The 17,397-nt window shown below is 29.6% G+C and overlaps 1 protein-coding gene and 1 non-coding gene across 3 annotated transcripts; both read left to right on the top strand.

Annotated features, from left to right (window-relative positions):
• Nucleotides 1-266: 266 nt before the first annotated feature.
• Nucleotides 267-14,875, top strand: LOC142329780 (large ribosomal subunit protein uL3-like). 2 transcript variants are annotated; one of them, XM_075374567.1, is made up of 8 exons: nucleotides 267-355; nucleotides 2,389-2,581; nucleotides 4,309-4,477; nucleotides 6,652-6,787; nucleotides 8,141-8,327; nucleotides 9,990-10,192; nucleotides 12,801-12,956; nucleotides 14,652-14,875. In XM_075374567.1, exons 1-8 carry the CDS (start codon nucleotides 353-355, stop codon nucleotides 14,820-14,822), a joined length of 1,218 nt encoding a protein of 405 aa, XP_075230682.1. In that variant the 5' UTR covers nucleotides 267-352; the 3' UTR covers nucleotides 14,823-14,875. The 2 variants fall into 2 exon arrangements, with proteins under 2 accessions (XP_075230682.1, XP_075230683.1); XM_075374568.1 differs by lacking the exons at nucleotides 12,801-12,956; nucleotides 14,652-14,875 and having other exon boundaries at nucleotides 9,977-10,198.
• LOC142330785 (small nucleolar RNA U43) lies at nucleotides 4,538-4,610 on the top strand. The gene has a single exon (XR_012757840.1). It is a non-coding gene; the product is annotated as a small nucleolar RNA U43 (small nucleolar RNA).
• Nucleotides 14,876-17,397: the final 2,522 nt, after the last annotated feature.

Genomic DNA, 17,397 nt, shown 5'->3' with positions numbered 1-17,397 from the left:
GTGTTTCGATATGAATTGAATTTGATAAATACAACTGTACAGTTACGACCGGTTTTACATTTGTTCCTAACGAAATCTATTTATTGAATTATCGTATTATTTATTTGTAATCAGTTATTAAGGTATTCAATCTTTTCATTATTTATTCAAAATAATTGTAACAGTTAAATTTTCACAGAAAAATGCAATATGTTTTGAGTCCATATTTAACACGTAATATTATATAAGTACTTGTAAATAGAAATTTTCAGTGAGTGGAGTTTTTTGTTCAAATGTTGTCTGCTTGTAACACGTTTTGATTCTTTAGATTCACATCCTTATTTTCCATTCTTTCCGTTTCTCGACGTAAGGCATGGTGAGTGTCGGTTTCTTATATTTGAATTTTGTCTTCATGGCATTTTTAATTATTAGAATTTATACTATTTATTTTATTTGTGTTTCATATTTATTGTTAGATATCAATACCCTATTAAAAAATAATTCTACTAATTAGTCAAAATGTGGCACGATAGTTGTACGCGAGTAAATTAGTATGCTGCAATTTTTTTTTTCTTTCTATAATCTGCGACGCAGTTTTCACTCAAGTTTTCGCCCGAAATAAAAAAAAAAACATGCTGTCTTTGACTAGACATTTTGCCACATTGTCGATTTTAGATTACATGATTTACGTACATGTATTCCATGTGCTGACCTCGTGTATTTTCATTTAGAATTATAAGTTCAGCCCATGAAAGTATACATTCTTTAATAAGTTTCATTCTACGGCAAGTAGAGTATTCTGTAAAAGAAATTTACTGGGCCCCTTTTTTATTATGCATTTTGGAAACGCGTCCAAAATTTTATGATTCGTAATAATTTGAAACTGCATAAAGGCGTTGGTTGTATAATCCAAATTTATCATAAATTCATCAATTGTGTGGATTTTGGTATGTTTTATTGTTTTTCTTTGATTAACTTGGTTGGGTTCAGTTAGTGTGGTACATTTATTCTTATGTGTGGGTAAAGATAAACATCATGTGGAAAGGAATAATACTTTACATTGTGTAATACAGATGTGTGGTAGCCGTGCATTTTTGTTGTAGTACCGTAATTTGGGTTCAGATTGTACAGAAACATTGATATGTGGATAAAGGATAACAGCTATTTATCCGTAGATATTAAGCTGTGCAATAGTAATTCTATAAATTTCTGTAATTAAATACGTACTGTAATTCTGTTATTACTTAAGAAGACCATAAATATTTAAAGTATGTTTAAAGATCTGGCTGCAACCAGATTGTACGTTTTAAATGCGGTTTATTTTGTTCATGCTTTAAAGAAATTTATCGTAGTTAGGTACATACCAGATTTTGCTTTAAAAGAAAAGTGAAACCAGATTTTGCTTTAAAAGAAAAGTGAAACCAGATTTTATGTGCGTGTGTTTACTTAAATTACTTGCTAATGATCTTTTGTAGTGACTGTTTGTTAGACTGGGCTCAATGTATATAATGGAGTCAAAGCTGGGCTGCATGATTCAATTTAATTATATTTTACCGAAATTAAAATCTAGTTTAGTCATTGTTCTAGTTATATGAAAAAGCTATTTAATAGGTCCATTAATTATTTAATTCAGTTTTAATTATATATTGTTTAATATACAAGATTAAAAATTATTTTTATGTCTAATGGCAGAGTTAAATTAGAACAGAAATAAGAGTATTATTTTTTTCGAGGAACTGTGAAACCCTACTGATGTGCACTTTATTTTTCCAAAATTTGTTGTACTTTTGAACAAGAGTACTAAATCAGAGGTTTTGTTAGCTTTGTGTAAATAAGTGGAATTAAATTAAAAATACAACTTTGCACACAGTTACTACACTAAGTTATTTTACTTTACAAAGAAAATTAATTTTTCTCATTGAAATTGATAATTTACTTTTGCTGTCTTTCCCAGTGTTTCGTACAGAGTTGTATTTTTGAATTCGTTCATTGTACAGTCTGGGAACATGTTTGAGTTGTTTTGCTGGGCTGAATAAGTTGTATTTCAATTTGCATGATATGTCTTGAGCTTCAATTCATAGTTGAGCTCCAGTTACTATACCAATTCCCCTTAGGTTATTTTCATGGCATTTGGGTTTATTCAGCAATTTGTAACTTTTGAGGGAAACCTATAATTTTATATCTGCCATCATTTGCTTTTTTTTATTCTGAAATGAAATTAAACAATTATTGCATAATATCCAATTAGAAACTATTAAAAATTCCATAAAAGTTTGTTAATATTCTGTAAAGTTCATTATAATGCCTATATAAGTGGAATTTATTTAAAGTGATGTAATTATAAAATATAAGTGAAAGTAACTGAAATCACACCTATAAACATTTTTTTTTTTATATATACTTTTTCAGTCCCATCGTAAGTTTAGTGCTCCTAGACATGGGTCTATGGGCTTCTACCCTAAAAAAAGGTCTCGTAGACATCGTGGCAAGGTAAAGGCTTTCCCTAAAGATGATCCAAGCAAACCTGTCCACCTTACTGCATTTATGGGTTATAAAGCTGGATTGACTCATGTTGTTCGTGAAGCAGATAGGCCTGGATCAAGTGAGTATAAAGATGTTTTATACCAAAGATTTTAATTATCTTGTTTTCATTTTATTAAATATCTTGTTTTCATTTTATTAGCTTGATCTTAATGATTAAATGGATAAGAATTATTTCGCTTAGCAGGTAAATGATCCAATGTAATATTGTAGAAATTTCCATGTATAACATGAGATTATATACTGCACGTAGTTTATGTTCAATGCAATGACAGTCCTGTATGAGTTCAACAAATCTATGGTGATTATTAGTCAGTAAAATGTCAAAATAGTAAATGAGTTTAAAAGTAGATTAATTTCTCTACTTTTTTCCAAATTCTTAATTGGTGCTGTGAAATAGAGATGAATTAAGAAATAATTAAATTAAAGAATTTAATTACAATTTTGCAATCAATGTTAACAAGATTAAAATTTCAGTGGCTTATTGAAATTAGCTGATTTTCATTTTGAGTCCACAGATCAATATCAAGATAAACTGAACCATGATCATTCCCTAATATGCATATTACAATCTGTTAACTAATAAACTATAACCAACCCCCTCCTGCGGCATACTGCCCTCATCATGAGATATGTATATGAGGTGCAGTCTTACAGTCTCAGGCAGATCATTCCTGTGATGTTAATGAATCCCAACATTTAGAGTATACAGATATTCATTGTCTAGTATTCAAATCCCTATAAAAAGCAACTAGCTTTTAAAATAGGATTCAAATCTCAGAACCTTATACTTTGAAAAACAACTGATTTGCAATGACAAGTTAACAATTAGACCAGCCTGGTGGGCTAGTGATTAACCATGGTCTTTCCCTAAAAAACAACCAACTTTTAAATTTGACATAAAGTTTGAAAAATCAACCATGATTTTATATATGAAAGATTAAGTGAAATAAGCTGTCTGGTTTGGCTACATATGTTAATGAAATTTGGAAAATAGTTTTGGAGATAAGAGCCAAAAACATATTAAAAAAGTGCTTAAAAGAAAAAGTTTGATTCTAACGTTTAAGACTACTGCAGTTAAAACTGCATTATATTCAAATACTTTTACTTTTTTTAAATATTTGATGATTTCTGGCATGAAATTTCCATACTTCTTTTTACAGAATCAAACTTGTCCTCATTCAAAAAAAATTCTTATAATTGGGCGTGCTTGCTCTCAAAATATTACATATCGGCTAAAAGTGAACTGTTTGACATTTTATTGTTGGTTTGTGTTAAAATTGTCAACAATCAAATATTCAGTTTTACACAGCCAAAATTGACTGGTATTGACTTAAAATTAATTCTCCCTCGCACATAACTGACTAATATCTTAGTTGATGATACATGAAAAAACCCAGTTATATTAGATGAATTCTGCTTCTAAATGTCATTTTTTAAATGTTTGGCTATTGATATAACTGTGAATTTTAATGTGTTATAAACATAATTACAGTTTGGTTTTGTGTTGATGTTTACACACATGGACTCCACTTCGGTAGGGACCATATGTATATGCAACGGGGCTACTGCACGCAATGCAGTAAAGCCGAGTTGCAACATCAGATATTATGTTGCCTCTAAAATAATCTGAGTGACAGCTTCAGGCATATTCCATAACCTTCTAGTAATCCGTTGGGTTGTGATCTAGGAGACAAACCATGTCTGAAACAGCTAATTTCTAATATAAACTTCACAAGATTTTGTGCTTTTAAGATTTATTTTTATTTATATATTGTTTTTAAACAGAAATTAACAAGAAGGAAATTGTTGAGGCTGTGACCATTCTGGAAACTCCTCCAATGGTTGTTGTTGGTGTTATTGGTTATATTCCAACTCCACACGGTATGCGATCATTGGTCACAGTTTGGGCTGAGCATCTGTCTGAAGATTGCCGGAGAAGATACTATAAGAACTGGTATGTATGTTTTAATGTTACATATTATAACTTATTCTTTCAATTTGCTTTTACATGTCTGTGATGATTTAGTATTTATGGTTAGAATCTGAATTTGTTACTGTTGATAAATTTACTAGGGCGGTCTGAGACATGTAATTATAAATATTTCTATAGAAAAAAGTTAACTGTTTGCAGTACCTATTATTCTGAATGAAATTTGTATTAACATGGTAATTGTAATTGAAAATATAAAACTACTTTAACTTAATAGTAAGGGAAGATATGACAATATTCATTTCATATTATTGATTTTACTTTTTTATCAAATTGTAAGATTTTTGTTGTCAAAAGAAAATATAAAAAATATATTAAGTAACTCTCCGTTATATCAGTTTCAATGCAAACTTATCAGTTGTATATAAATTTAATCTGATCCATGACAATGTAGAAGTGTGCTTTATCGCTTTTTGTTTCTTTTTATATTTTTGATTGTCAAAATGTTAAGAATCTGAATTATTTTAATGAGAAATGTAGGTTATAGTATATAACATACATTCATAGTATCATTTATATGTAAAGAGTTTAAATTACATTTAGTGTAGAATTATATTTATTTGTTTTTAGTACTTAAGTTTTATAACATTACTAATAAAGTTTGAATAGCTCTCCAATCAGTGGTATGAGAGCATTTAGTTCTGTCTGAACTACAAGGTGCATTTTGTCAGTAGATGACAATTTTGTACTTTCGTATAACAGACGATTGAGGTTTTGGTTTCCGCTCACTGAAGAGGCCATCCTCTGGTTTGTTTCTTAATGTTAATTACAGTTCAACAAAGTAATTAAGTCAATCGGTTTGGTGGTCTTCCCACTTCATGTGAAGAAGTGAGGAGCAAAACCCGAGGCTGAGTTTTCAACATTGCATCTGATAAAACTGATGGTGGTAAGTCCTTTTTTTTTGTATTTTTGGACATTATCTTATATCTTTATATTTTATGAGTTTACTTATTCTCTTAATATTGCAGTGGAACATTGTTCATCTAAAACTGAGGATTGACAAACAAGCAAAAACTGTATTGTTAAAGCTTTAGCGTTTGTTCATGTGAGAAAAATAAAAAGGATTCACAGATAAGTGCCTGTTCTGCTGATGTAATGATTCTTTCTGTTAGATTAATATGTCTAAATCTGCAGTTATTTAAAGAAACGCGTAATGAATGGAGAACAATATTTAAAACAAATTTGTGTATATGTCCTTTAATTAAATAAAATATTTTGGTTAATAAAAAAATTCGTAGAAACAGAAATCTTTGACATGTTCATCTACAGATGCTACTAATTTAATTACATAAAATGTGATCGATAGAAAAGATAATTTATACTCTTATTTTGCAAATCTAATTACCTATAATGTGGAATCATTCTAAAAGAGATTTCTGTAAAGATAAGATTCTTTAGAAATAATTGTAATAGTCTTCTCTAGATTTTATTAAAGGAGCTCACAAAATGCAGGCGGTTAAATGGTAAAAAGTTTGTTTATACCTTACGTGGAATAGTATATTTATGTATTCTCTGTAATAAGCCTGGACTATGCATTTTATATCTTGCAGCAATCCCTGTATCAAATAGTCTATTAGTTTTGTCAAACTGTTTCTTACTATTGTTCCAAATTTTATTTAAATTTATTACATCACATTGGGAATTTAAGAGATTAAAAAAAAAACATTTTAATTGATATTAAATTAATGAAGTTTCACTAAATATTTTTTTCCTTTTTACTATAAGCTGTTTATTCTTATGAAACTGCTACTTAACAAAAAAAATAGATTAAAAAATTCATGTTATGAGCTAGAAGACTGATTATTTATTCGGTAACTTAAAATTTGTTAGTGCGGGGTGTATAGTCAAAATTACCGATAGTAATTCTGTGTTGCTCTTGATAGTGGTGAGAGAGGAAGGGGTAATCAGTTTTAGATAAACAATGTTCCACTATACTATTAACAGAGTTTAGCTGAACATTAAAAACTCAAAGTATTTATAGATATGTATTTATTTATTGATGGCTTTACAATGGAAATTTATTTTTATATTTTGATGCAATAAGAATAGAAATATCATTTAATTGTAAGTTCTGTTGTCTTTAAACTGTTAACGCGAAGTTGGCTGCTTTTAATGCACTTTAATGTTTAAATGTTTAGGTACAAATCAAAGAAAAAGGCATTTACCAAAGCATCCAAAAAATGGCAGGACGAGTTGGGAAAAAAATCAATTGAAAGAGATTTTAAAAAGATGATTAAATACTGTAAAGTTATTAGAGTTATTGCACACACCCAGGTAATTGTAAAATATTTTATCTTTTTATAATGATGTTCATGTATCATGTGGACTCTGGCTTGTACAGAAACCGTGTGTATACGCAGCGTGGCTACTGTACACAATACAGTAATAGCTAAGCTGCAGCATCAAAAATTATGTTGCCCTGCATTTTTGTAGGAGGCAGCCTCAGGCATATTCCATAACTTTCCAGTAACCCGTCGGGTTGTGACCTGGGAGAAAAACCATGTCTGGAACAGTTGTCTAGATTTCAGTGTTATATTATTACAGATGGTTGTGTTGTCCATAATAGTTGAGATGTATACATTTAATAGTCTATGAAAGCACTGATATTTGATTTAAAGTTGGATGAAGGGAAACAATATTGATAGCTAGTATTTAAAAAAAAACATGATTCTTTGTGCAATAGTAATGTCAGTAAAAAACTTTGTTCGATTACCTTCACAATTAAATGTAGACAAGTTGGATTCTGAAAAATATTGATTATTTCCAGTAATTTATAATTTCATTAAGATCGTTAAAATGTGTATCTAAAGTATGGGTAGCATGATTGTAATAGTGTTTTTAAATTAAAACTTTTGCATCATCAGCCTAGCATATCATGTAAAAAAAATCTTCCTGCTGTTATGACTGACTGTAGGAAGTTACTGACCTAATAGTAGTAAATATTGATTTGTTATTGTTCAATGAAATTAATTTAATTTTTTATTTTTCTGCTTTATTTGTTGTATTTCTGTGTGGTACAGAAATACATTACCAAAGGAAATAATCCTTTAAAAATCAATTTTTTTTTTAAATTACAACCCATATTAAGTAAGATAGAGCACTGCAGAATAGCATGCAATCCTAGTAACCCCATTTATTCGTGTATTAAAAACCTAAAACCTATTTATTAATAACCAGAATTTTTTTTTATAAATGACATTGTATGTCATAGTTTACATAAATGAACAAAGAATTAATAATAATTAATTATTCTATTAATAATAGATTAGATTTACAAATATATAAGTGTATACCTAATAAATTACATATAAATATGAACTTTTAGAATTAAATAAAATGAAAAAATTTAGTTTTCAGTTAAAAAATATTAATTCACTTATTTTTATATGCAGCTGATATGTACTAATAATATTGGAAAAACACTCCTAAAATAAGACTTATTTTATTTAACAAGTCATTCATTGACCGAAGCATTATTAAGCATGCAAATCATAACAAGCATCTATTATAAAACTGAACAATGAAGTCTTCTCTAATTATGAAAATTGGTTTATTGATTTTGTTTCTTCTTGTTATAAACCTAAGTAATTTATAACACATATGAACTAATTATTTTCTTCTCTTTAGATGAAATTATTGAAGAAAAGGCAAAAGAAAGCCCACATTATGGAAATTCAAGTTAATGGTGGTACTATTGAAGAAAAAGTTAAATGGGCCAGAGAACATCTTGAAAGGCCTGTCCCAGTATCTAATGTCTTCTCTCCTGATGAAATGATTGATGTCATTGGTGTTACAAAGGGGAAGGGATACAAAGGTAAATAAAATTGAGAGAATGTTAATCATGCATTAGCACGTCTGATATGAAATCATTTACAGGACTTGTGATGAAAAATCATGTGTTGTGCATTTCTGATGTCATCATTGAATGCGGATACCCACATGCTGCCTTCCTGCTGATGTCCTTATTTAACTTTTCTTTTTTTTACCGTTATGGTTTTCAGTAACTAACATAAAACAATGATTTTATAACTTTGTTTCATAATTATTGCTGTGTAGAGTTCATACATGAGTTCCGCTTTAATCTTACAAGCCAGAATCTTTTTACCTCCAGGACCATTGTTAGGTATTGCTTCAGCGGAGATGAGATAGATGTTTTGTAGCATGTGAAAATTCCTCATGCCTGACCGGGTTTCAAACTCGGGACCTTCGGATGAACGGCAGAGACACCACTACCATTCACACCATGCAGGCCATGGTGGTCTTAACCTGATAAGAATTATCTTAACTTGATAATAAGAAATTCTCAGAAATGGACATAAGTGTGTGTTTAATGGATTGAGGTTAATATAAAATGAGATCTGTAAGAACATTTTTATTACTTGCATGAGTACTTATTACTAATTTATTTTTTTTACCTATCCCACAAACTAGGCAATTGGCATAATACATTGTTACTTCCCCTCCCCCCTTGTGACTAGAATGCATATGTTCATTTTGTTGCTGTTAATTTATAGTTTACTTTATTCTTGTCAGTATTGCAGAAGTAAGGTTTGAATTCAGCTGAATTTCATTAGCTGATTATAGTTTTTGCGTGTTTGTAGAAATGTATCTATCCATCCTACATGTTCATTTAACACCAGATAATTTTATTTTGTAAAACAGTTTAAAATGCTATTTGGGCTCTTTCATGGACAATTCTTCCAGACCATTGTAGAGGTTCCAGTTAAGGGGATGACCTCAACTAGGATCCCTTAATGTAATAAAGAAATCATGAATTTGCATTTCTTGAAGGACTAGAAGGTGTGTAGCCTACCTTGGTACAAAGTGTCAGTCATTCGTAGTGTGAAATTGTCATTAGATAAAAAATCGTCTCTGATGATATGTATATTAACAAAAGTTTGCCATCTCAGTTTAGAATATCTAGCGGGATTAGAACTTACAGTAGAGAGAAGGGATAATGAAAAGTGATATTCTTCCAATCGGGATAGGTGGGGTAGATAGAAGTATTGCTGTAAACCCAACAGTAACTTACACAGTAAGTGCTCTGTTATCCATTTACTGTAAACAACTACAGTAAAATTTGGTAAACCATTAATATCGGTATTGTAGGAGTCATGGCAGTCCCTAGTAAGAATACACGTTTGATTGCTTCAGCAAGGAGTAATAGACAAAATGAGAAAATTCTTTAAAACATATGACAATATAAACACAGTATTGTGAAATATGCATAAATAATAAATTGCTGCATGGCAGCAATTTTTTAATTAAGTTTTTAATTTAAGGGCAAAACTCGTTTCAGTTTTGTGACTAAATCATCATTGTAAGAATTAATATGCTCCTTTGATCAGACTACCCGTTCTAAAAACAAGAATCTGAGAAAATATTAAAACTTTGTTTTTATTAGTTTTATCTCAAAAACTTATTGAATCGAGTTCTATTTAATTCATACTTAATTGACTGTAGGTACTCCTTACAGGTGTAACATCTCGTTGGCACACCAAGAAGTTGCCCAGAAAAACGCACAAAGGTTTACGTAAAGTTGCTTGTATTGGAGCCTGGCATCCTAGCAGAGTACAGTTCACTGTTGCTAGGGCTGGTCAAAAGGGATACCATCATCGTACTGAAATGAATAAAAAGATTTACCGCATTGGACAGGGTATCCACTCAAAGGATGGAAAGGTGAGCTTATTTGAACCTCTTTTTAATTAAATTTTACAAATTTATAAGATTTTGTTTTAATTAATGGATTTTTATACTGTAAAAAACTGAATTTTGTAAAATATTACTCTTACTACATTTAAAAAAAACTTACCTGTTTCCTTAAACTATACTTATTTAGGTTATGAAATGACTAGTATATTTTCATATAAAATGTTAAATACTATAACCTCAGTTAAAAACTGAATCATTGATACATTACAAGAGTTTATAATTTAAAGTAAAAATTATCTTTTATTAGTAAATAATGAAAATAAAAATATAAAAATTTAACTTATATTTGGCAAATAGCTTCCTGGTTACGTTGTAATTACTTCTGAAAATTAACCTATGATTTTGTACTAAAATATTTCATTTAAACTAGAGAGAGGGTATGAGCTACTACAAAGTAATAAAAATTAACCCTCTTTGAACCTAGAAAAGGTTACAGAAAGCAAAGTAGTGTACTTGATATGAGGTTAGAGCGGAGATTCTCAACCTTTTTTTTTAGCTCCATGATCCCCAAAAAGTAAAAATAAAATATAATGAATATTATAGACCCAAACCTAGTTAAACTATTAGATGTATTGATGGCGACTGGTATGTACATGTATGTATGAAGTTTACAGATCAGCAATTATATGTTCCAGCTTAATGTGTTTGTTTCTGTACATAATTTAATTTGCTCTGCTTGCATAATATTTGCTGTTAGTCGTGTTGGAAACATGTATACAATACGTGGTACTGTAAGCAGTATAAAAGGCATAAGGAGTTGCAGAATGTCATTTAGTTTCCAATGCAAAGCCTGCTTCTGATGAATTATTTAAATTTTTAGACGTTTAGTTTCATAGAAAGCAGAGAATTGTTTTTTTTTAGTGTGCACTCAGTCTGTACACTGTCGAAAGTGCTGTAACTTTCCATTTAAATTCTTTGCAAAATTGATAAATAGTGAAAAAACAAAGTGAGCCATCTACATCTAGTGAATCAATTTGTAAAAAGATTGCACAAACATGTTTAAATTATGGTTTTACCTCAATGGAAAGCCACAGAGCTTTGTTTGCTTTTAAGTTCTATGAAAGCATGAAGCCATCAAACTTAATTTGACACTTGGAAATTAAGCGTCCAAATCATAAAAGCAAACTCTTGGAATTTTTCAAAAGAAAATTACATACTCTGAGAAATCAACAAGTTTCTATTTGTAAATCAAGCCTAAATAAAAAGATAACTATATGTTTGAAGCATCTCATCTTGTTACATATAGAACAGCTAAGATGTCCAAACCCCATACAATCGCAGGAATTCTCATTTTGCCTGCTCCAATTGATGGGTCAGTGTTTTAATAGGCATGGAAGAAGCAAATAAATTTTGTTTCTAACAATACAATAAGGCAAATCTTTGACATGGCTACTGATATTCACAATCTGATAATTAAACAGGTGAATTCTTAATTTTTTTTTGTGTTAATTTGATGTATATGTATCAACATATATGTAAATGATTAATATTTGATGAATCTACAAATATTTCTGTTCTTTGTTGTACGAGATATACATGCAATAAGAACAAAGTCTAAGATTTGTTTTGTAAATCAATACCTGGGCAAGCAACAAGACGTTGATTTTTTATGAAGCTACTTACTAAAATCTAGCATAGATTGGGACAAAATGTATCGCAGTGTGTAGTGGTGGTGCGAAGGCAATACCAGGAAAAACAGTGGATTTCTGAAAAATTAAAACATTGTCTTATACTACAGGTGAAATGGATGATCTTGCTGCTTCCTTCAGATGTGCTGTAGCTACAAAAAGTATGCCAGAAAATCATATTCTTTGTAAGGCTGTTAAAAAATGGTTTTATTAAACCAAATAATTACAGAATAGGCTGTTTGCCAAACTATATGAATTTACTAGTACAGATATTAAAATTTATTTAAAAGTTCATCCTATCTTGAAGAAGCTTGATATCTAAACTAGTCTTCAAAGAAAAGATTTTGATAGTTTCCACTTGCTTCCAATTATGTTTAATAAAATTTGGATTAAGAAGACTATTAACCACACTTTGGATAACATGATGCATTTGCGCTAGTTAAAAATTTAGTTTGCGTATTTATTGGAAGATAAAAATGATTTCTTGCAGAGATATTTACTGACTTCATTTAGTGAAACTTTATTGCAGCTGCTAACTTATCAGCTCATCAAAATGTCTGCCAATAGAGTAAAACTAAAATTCACATCTGAAGATTTAAATGTCTTTTGGCTTGTTCATGGAAGTGAATATGGAAATGGAGCTGCAAAAGCATTGAAAATATTAATCCCTTTCACAGTGTCTTACCTCTGTGAAAAGGATTATTGTTTATGTGTAAAGTTATAGGCTCATATCACTGCAACCCCCAGAGGTTGAGAGCATTTTAGTAGTTGATGAAACCTTAACACCAGGAATTGAAAAATATGTTGGGTGTAGTATTTTTAACAAGTAACAATTGTTTTTAAACAAAAAGCATATGTGTATGTTGTATTTGGTTAAAAAAAATTTTCTTTAGTTTGGTAATTGGTTTTTTTAAAAATTGTTTCTATTTTTAAATTATTTTTTATAGGTCATCAAAAACAATGCATCAACTGAATATGATCTTTCAGAAAAAACAATCACACCCATGGGTGGCTTCCCCCATTACGGTGAAGTAAATAATGACTTTGTTATGTTAAAAGGATGTTGTATGGGCCCTAAAAAGAGAGTTATCACTATGCGTAAAGTAAGTATAACTTTAATTTTTTATTTTTTGTTGCTTTCATTACTTTTTTTGTTCATTGTCTGTGATGATATTCTCAGAGCCAAACACTATCTGATTTTTTTCAGTGATTTTAAAAATGATAGGGCTGAGACAATAAAAAAAAGTAAATGTTTACATTTTTTTCTTTTACAAACAAGAAGTTCAGAAAAAAGAACAGTGTTTTTAAGCTAGGCTTTCAGTGAAGATAATTACTGGTTCCTAAGTTGGTTTTCATATTAAAAAGTACAAAATCAGTCTGCCCAACTGCCCATTTACATGATAATTTTTATGATTATCTAACATGATCAATTTTTTTGAAAGATAATTTTATGAAATGATTATAACCTTATAATTTTGTGAAACTTTTTTAAACAGCACTTTTAAAAATAAATTAAAAAGCATTGTAAGTACTGCTAAGAGTAAACATCTATATTATACAATTTAATTTGTAAATATATACTTCTAAAATATGTAAAAAAAAATCACATTTATGTTAAAAATTAACATCTTAATAAATTAGTAAAGATGTAATCCACGATGCTTAATAATTCATAATTCCAGCCTTTTTTTTTCATAAACACTTCCTGATGGGTTAATCAGTCATAGGAAATAACAGAAAACTAATATGAGAAGTCATGAAAAGAAGAGTTTGTTCTTTGTAGAGAAATAGACTTAACACCTTCAAACACTACTGTAACTTATTTCACCAGTTGAAAATGTAATCTGAAGTTTACATTTCGACTTAGATTATTTTACAGTTTTTATAATAAAGAAAGTGAATTAAAGGTGGTCCCTGATCTCTCACTTTTTTTAAGAAAAACTGGGTAAAATGTGGAAAGTTTTGTCAGAATATATACATTTTTAGATTTGGAATAATAAATAAAAATAACTGTAAAAAAAAAATAATTCCTAATTAACTTTATTTTTTAAGAAAATTGATGTAAATTAACAATTTATTAAAATTAAACACATTTGAGAGGTTCAATATAAACAAAAAACAGATTTTTTTATCATAGAAATGTAAGAAGATAAACAGAACAGATTTCATAAATGTTTGAATAAACGTAAAAGTTAATCTTCTCAAATTTGTGTTTAATTTTAATTGATGTATTTACATCAATTTTCTTGGAATTAAATTCTTTACAGTAAGTAGAAATCTTTATTTGTTTGTAAATTAACAAAGTCAATTTATTTTAAACAAAAAAAAAGAGTGTTTTCCAATAAAACTTTTTCGTGTTATACTCTGTTTTTCTTAAAACCGAAGTGAGAGGTCTGGAACCACTATCAGTTTCTTAGATAAAACTTTTAGTACGGTTTAATATCACAGAAGGAGCAGAGCTAAATGATTGCGAGCTGAAACTCTTGATGAAATGTTTCTAATCTACCTTTATATGGACTCTTTTTATTGGCTATAGAAAAATCTGAGAGATTGCAATGCGATTTATCACCTGTATAAATTGTGGTAGTAAAAAACCCCAATAAAAAGGAAATAATATCTTGATTATGATTGTAACAAAACCATTTCTGACAAAGAAATTGGCTAATTTTTTAGTTTGTATAAAGTAAGTTTTAATTTGAATGTATCAGGATCAAGTAGACCGAAGAAACATTCTGAAAGCTTTTTCTTTTTTAACTGCAGTCGTATTAATAGTAATTTAACTGTTTGTTTTGTTTTAGTCGTTGCTTGTTCACACCAAACGTGTTGCTTTGGAAAAGATCAACCTGAAGTTCATTGATACATCATCTAAATTTGGTCATGGTCGCTTCCAGACAGCAGCTGATAAATTCGCATTTATGGGTCCTCTTAAGAAAGATAGGTTAAAAGAGGAAGCTGCTGCTGCTCAATAATAATTACATTGTTAAAAATTTGTTATAAATAAATTTTTCTGATATTAAAATGAGTTTGATTTACTTTTCTTTATAGTAACCGCAAATTGTGCAACCTCAAAGCTTCTTAAAATATCTTTTATTTTTAATTCTGTACATGCAATTTTTTAAAAAATTTATATTTTTAAACAACATAAAAAAATATGAATTTTTTTTTAATTAAGAGTCAAAAGTCAAGTTAGAAAAAATTAATAAATGTACAAGATCAGTAGCAATGTTCTTTATTGAAACACAGCAAACAAGTAATGAGCCGAGAGGGAAAATTCAGTGCAAAATGTTGGAAATTGTATAGTTTTGTTTTTAGCCTATTATCAGTTGTCATCAAAATTGTCTTGTAGCAACCTTGGCACCACTTTCTTGTCTTCCTAATTACATTCTTCGAGTTTTAGTTTGTTTTAGTCATCTAGGTCTGTCAAAATTATTAGTTTCAACTCCGAGAACTATATATTACTTATAAATTGAGTTCAGGCAATTTATTTTTGTTGAATTTACATTGAATCATTTCATTTACAACACAAGTAAATAGCAGTTCAATGTGTAATTCTCTAAACCATTTTGACTGTCTTTCTCAATCTTGTACAGCTGATCACATTTATCGGACATTTCATTATCTGTAGAATGAAGCATACGTAAAAGCATTTCAAATCTGTTCAGTTTTGTTTTTAAAAACCGTCTGTTCTAACATGGGGTCATTCAATCAGTAATCACCCAATTTTGGTAGTGTTTACTAACTCCATGCATAAAATAGTTGAAAGTTATTTCATTTTAGTAAGAACACATTTTCAGAGTTGCTGTATTGAAGTGTTTGTTAGACAGAGAATTTATGTGGAAAGCAATATTGTCAAAAATTTCATCTTGTTTGAAAAAAAAAACAGGTATTTAATTGCACATTGAATATTATAGATTTAAAGGACTTATGTTTGTATATGGAATTACATACATTCTCCTTGTAATCCTTAGTTTCTGATCGATCGTTTTGATTGTGTTGTTTTACCTGATGTGGCTGCTTTTGACACATTTCATCCTCGCTTTCACCATCTTTTACAATAGGTAGCACAGTGAATCATCACGATAGTGTTTTGAATAAAGTTGTCATCAAACTCAATTTTTGTAAAGAGCAAAATTGAAAGTAATAAACACCAGTATGGTGGAACAATACACACAAAATGGTTTTACAGCAGTTCAGCCTTGAACACACCACTTGCTGCCAGACTGTGGCAAGCATTGGTAAAATCATTCACTTCGTGCTTGTCAGACACTAGTGACTGACAAATGTTTCTAATTTATTAAGCATTATATGATACAACTCAAATAGTTTTTCATATAGACTGAAATTAGTAAAAATAACAAAAATTAGTATCAGTAGTAAGTGTTAAATGGTTGCTTAAGTATCTGTTAACAAATTTACATGCAATTTTGAAAACGGATTGTTCCAGTAGTTGAAGTTTGGTTTTTATACTGGAGCAACTTGATGTTTAATCAACTTAAACTTAAGAGTTTTTATTTGTGAACCGCAACATCTGTCATAAAGAAAAGATAACCACGGTGCGTCTTTTATCATTGTAAGCGAGTAGTATCTTCTAAGATTTCTTTCTGGCAGGTTTTCTCTGAAGTGTATATTATTAACTTTGCAAGTCAAATTGAAAAATATCCTTGTCTATGGAATTACAAATTTAACACGTTGACTGGTCGGGAGTCAACGTGTTAACTTACTCCCACTCGATCGGAGTGGGAGTACTTAGTTCACTGTACAGCTTCATTATGAGTTTGGCATTATTGAAATTTGTGTGTTATTGTCTTTGGCGTCCTTTTAAAACAGTATTTTTATATGGTACGCGTACCAGTTCCACATTTTTTTTCTGACATACAAAATTGTGGATAAACCAGGACCTTCAGGACTGTTATTAAAAAAATCTGGTGATTTTAAAAAACTTAATTGGTTATCTAATAATCAACTAATTCATTATTTGGAAAACAGTGATATAAGTGACGATAGTTTTCCTGATAGTGACATTGATCTATCAAGTTCCAGCACTGAAAACGAAGATGAGGTTTCACCAATTTATATAAATGTAAATCCATGGAGTGATACAGGTATGTTGAAAAAATTTACATGTACGAAAAACAGAATTTATTGGTTCCAATTCCAGGCGACGGCACACCCCTAGATTTTTTCGAGTTACTTTCATGATAATTTTTTGGAAACTGTTGTCCATGAAATAAATTAATATGCAGTGGAAGTTTTTTGCTGACCAGGGATAAAGGGAAGATCTTGTATAACGGATTGGAAGGAGTTAAAATTAGAAGAGTTTAAAGTTTTCCTAGGTTTGCTGCCTCACACAGGTACTATTGGAAGACTGATTCCCGTTTTTCTAAATTACATGTCACGAAACAGATTTCTTTTAATATTAAGATGTCTGCATTTTACGTCTAATCATAATGATGATCGTTTAGGAAAAATAAGATCAGTAATTGATTTTTTTAATAAAAGAATTAATGAAATTTACTACCCAGGCAAACAATTGTCTCTAGACGA

The sequence above is a fragment of the Lycorma delicatula genome, chromosome 9 (genome assembly GCF_047948215.1).
Source record: "Lycorma delicatula isolate Av1 chromosome 9, ASM4794821v1, whole genome shotgun sequence".
Classification (NCBI taxonomy): domain Eukaryota; kingdom Metazoa; phylum Arthropoda; class Insecta; order Hemiptera; family Fulgoridae; genus Lycorma; species Lycorma delicatula.
Note: the sequence above shows the minus strand (reverse complement) of the source record. Positions and strands in the feature narration are given on the sequence as shown.

Excerpts from the sequence above, each read along its gene's own strand:
- LOC142329780 (XM_075374567.1), top strand. Across the intron at positions 4,478-6,651 it reads AGAAGATACTATAAGAACTG|GTACAAATCAAAGAAAAAGG; the intron begins GTATGTATGTTT and ends TTAAATGTTTAG. Across the intron at positions 12,957-14,651 it reads GAGTTATCACTATGCGTAAA|TCGTTGCTTGTTCACACCAA; the intron begins GTAAGTATAACT and ends GTTTTGTTTTAG.